General features: G+C 29.5%; 1 protein-coding gene across 1 annotated transcript in view; it reads left to right on the top strand.

Moving 5' to 3' along the window:
• The window catches only part of ROCK2 (Rho associated coiled-coil containing protein kinase 2), a 72,848-nt gene that overhangs the window by 47,362 nt on the left and 23,460 nt on the right, over positions 1-2,026 (top strand). Inside the window, 3 exon segments of the mRNA XM_011365141.2 lie at positions 1-136; positions 902-1,062; positions 1,431-1,615. Of these exon segments, the coding sequence (XP_011363443.1) occupies positions 1-136; positions 902-1,062; positions 1,431-1,615 (482 nt within the window).

Genomic DNA, 2,026 nt, shown 5'->3' with positions numbered 1-2,026 from the left:
ATGACATACCAACTAAAAGTTATACAGCAGAGCTTAGAACAAGAAGAAGCAGAACATAAGGCTACAAAAGCACGGCTGGCAGATAAAAATAAGATCTATGAATCCATTGAAGAAGCTAAATCAGAAGCTATGAAAGGTATGCATTTTTATAAGAGAGTTTTCCAGCAGCATTTTATTAAGAATGGATTCTGTATTTGATTCTTTGATTTTGAAAATATTTGGATAATATCTTGTTTTCCAAACTGTTTATAATTCTAAAGGACTCGAAATTCTAAAAGAAATCAATAAAGTATTCTTGCGAAAGACTCATAAAACTCTTCAACAAATTTTATTTCATATTGAAATATATAACATTTATGAATAACAGCAAAAATAGGCTTTTAATTATTGAATGTAATTAAAATTGGAGATTTTTTTGGTTAATATCAATTTAGCTTAAGGCACTAATTCAGGATGATAAAAAATGAAATGAATGCTTTATTTAGAAAAATCAAATTAGAAGAGATGAAGTTAGTGGGCCTTGTTTCCCGTGGCCTAGAAGACAAGTTTTAAGATAAGAGTAACACCAGCAGGCACACGGTAGCAGGAAAATAAAAGAAATCTTTATTTAAAAGACATAAGTATCTTGTAGAAACATAAGTAAAGGCGGAATTATTTTACTTCCATTAGAATGGATGTAATATTGCAGTGTGTAGATTTTTTTACTCTACGAAAGAAATAGCTAATTCAAGCATGAAATTGTTGACATTTCAAGTACATTAAGAGGAGTGATGAAAATATTAAATCGAGGATTAAAAATATTTTTAAGGCAGCATCATTTACCATAATTTTTATTAGCACAGTGTCATGTATGTTGCTTTTGTTTGTAAATTCATGATTATGTCCATTTTTGTGGCAATAGAAATGGAAAAGAAGTTGTTGGAAGAAAGGACTTTAAAGCAAAAAGTGGAGAACCTGTTGCTGGAAGCTGAGAAAAGGTGTTCTATTTTAGACTGTGACTTCAAACAGTCACAGCAGAAAATAAATGAACTTCTGAAACAAAAAGATGTGCTAAATGAGGATGTAAGTATGTTTACTAATAAATAATAAACTAATGAATTAATAGCAAACTAGATTTATTTGTAAAGATACAATGATGGTTTCAAAATTTAAAATTTTTTCTTATCCACAGCTATTTAATTTTACTGAATTTGGATGATATAGTAAATGAATCATAATTAAAAAATTTTTTAAGTTATTTTTACCATAAAGACCATATTTTATTTTGAAAATATAACATTATCAAAAATACAAAAAATATTTTTCTGTGAAATGAATTAATTGCCTAGGGGCAAAAATCTGTTTTACATCATCATATATACTGCCAGCTTCATTATTAAGAAAAATCAAAATAATTTACTTACATACAAAGTACACAATTTATTTTTTAGGTTAGAAACTTGACATTAAAAATAGAGCAGGAAACTCAGAAGCGCTGCCTCACACAAAATGACTTGAAGATGCAAACTCAGCAAGTTAACACACTAAAAATGTCAGAAAAGCAGTTAAAACAAGAAAATAATCATCTCATGGAAATGAAAATGAGCTTGGAAAAACAGAATGCTGAACTTCGAAAGTAAGTTGAGATAAAATTTTACTAATATGCACAACCGTTCACATGTACATTATCTTAATTTTGGTTTATCTGGGGATTTTTTTTTTGGACGATTTTATTTTCTTGATCTTGTTTTCTCTTTTTTTCTATGTAAGTCATGTGTCGAGTGCCACTGTCGTGGTTCAAGATTCTGTTTGCTTCTCCAGCAATTTTTTACTAGTGCCACCTTACTATGGTAAAATGATAGAACAGTGGTGTTGGAGCAGAAGAAAATGTCTAGGATTTTCACCTCACGCGCTGAAGATTCCTGCCCAGCATTGTTTCTCATGCTTACTGTCCATGTGTTTTTCGTTCATTCCTTTAGTGCCATGGACTTGGAAATATTTGACTATTAAGCAAATACCATATAAGTTTTTAATTATTTTTTAGGAT

Source organism: Pteropus vampyrus, unplaced genomic scaffold (assembly GCF_000151845.1).
Source record: "Pteropus vampyrus isolate Shadow unplaced genomic scaffold, Pvam_2.0 Scaffold105, whole genome shotgun sequence".
Taxonomy (NCBI): Eukaryota; Metazoa; Chordata; class Mammalia; order Chiroptera; family Pteropodidae; genus Pteropus; species Pteropus vampyrus.
Note: the sequence above shows the minus strand (reverse complement) of the source record. Positions and strands in the feature narration are given on the sequence as shown.